The 1,518-nt window shown below is 22.7% G+C and overlaps 1 protein-coding gene across 1 annotated transcript; it reads left to right on the top strand.

Moving 5' to 3' along the window:
- Positions 1-59: 59 nt before the first annotated feature.
- Positions 60-1,121, top strand: PCYB_006070 (hypothetical protein; the record flags this gene model as incomplete). The annotated part of the gene is made up of 2 exons (XM_004228028.1): positions 60-840; positions 964-1,121. Coding segments are annotated over 2 exons (936 nt in total), but the record flags the coding sequence as incomplete, so codon positions are not given.
- Positions 1,122-1,518: the final 397 nt, after the last annotated feature.

Below are 1,518 nucleotides of genomic sequence, written 5' to 3'. Positions count from 1 at the left end.
TTTTTATACTTATTAGTTTACATATATTCATAAGAATGTGCTTATTAATTGCATAAAAGAGAAATACTTTTAATAAAAATAATATTGTACATATTATTATATGTTAATTCCTTTTTGAATATTAAGTATAGCTTCTATGAACAAATTGATAAGTATCTAAAATATGAAAAAGACTGTTGCCATGACCAGAATTGTAAAATAAATAATGAAAAATGTGAATCAATTGATTTAAAGGACTATGATAATGAAGAAGAACTTCATAATATTTGTTCAAGATTTTATTGTTTAATTGAAAAAATTATAAAACCAACCTCTACATCAAATAACACTACTGAATACGTCGAATTTGAATACTTAAACTATTGGTTAAATCATGAATTACGTAATATAAATGCCAACATTGATAATCCAAAACACCTTCTTAATCTTATGAGGTCCCAGAATTCTCAAAATGAATCCTTGAGGAAATTAAAGGAAAAATGGGATAAAATACATAAAGATAAGATGGAATATATGTATGAATTATTCGACTTATACAGAAATTGTATTTTCTTTATAAATACAACGACTACTCATGCTGTAAACGATTATCCCTTTAAGCATGGCACCAATCAATGTGTTGATAAATATAAAAAACTTGAAAATAAATGTTTTAATGAAAAAAGGACATATCATTGTAAATCATTTTGTTCTTTCAAAAAAAAGTATGAAGGTATTATTTTAAAAATTCCAAATGAAAAGGTTTCTTCATTGGAAAATATTGAACAAATTCAAAAAAAAGTAGTTAATTTCGATATACCTACAAATATAATTATAGGAATATCAATAGCTAAACTTGGAGTATTATCGCTTTTTTTCTTTTTTATAAAGTAAATAACAAATAAAATAAAATTAATAATATTTTAAATATATATTATTTTCCTATAAATATCATTTCACAAATTATTATACGTCCCATTACAGTTTACATCACTTGGATCCCGATTTCCTTCTCAAAATAAAATTAAAAAAAATATTAGGAATAATTATAATAGACATTCAAACAATTTTTTAGATGCATCTGAATATGAACTCATGCCTGAAGAAACCATCGCATATAATATATCGTATAATTCTGCTTAATATAACGTTAAGGAGAGATAAAGAACCACATAAGCACGTTATACAATGCAATAAAATAAAAAGTTCTGAATTTAATGAAAAAAAGCAAGAAATATAATAGTTAAATACATATAAATTGCAAAAATGATTTATAAAATATATTAATGCGAAAGTATACATAAAACAGAATTATTGTTATATAACAAGTTCATTAAAAATATTGATTATTATAATTATATGGATACAAAATAAATAACGTGTAAATAATGTAAAAAATACAATGAATATAATTCTACGTATATTTTACATTTCTAAAGCAGATAAAGAACGCGGGTTAAGTTAACCTAACTAGGTATTTAATGACAAAGAACAAATTAATGTGAGAATAATAAACTGTAAAGCATTTATCAGAAAGAA

Source organism: Plasmodium cynomolgi, assembly GCF_000321355.1.
Source record: "Plasmodium cynomolgi strain B DNA, scaffold: 0893, whole genome shotgun sequence".
In the NCBI taxonomy this organism is placed as follows: Eukaryota; Apicomplexa; class Aconoidasida; order Haemosporida; family Plasmodiidae; genus Plasmodium; species Plasmodium cynomolgi.
This window is presented reverse-complemented; position numbering and strand designations above follow the sequence as displayed.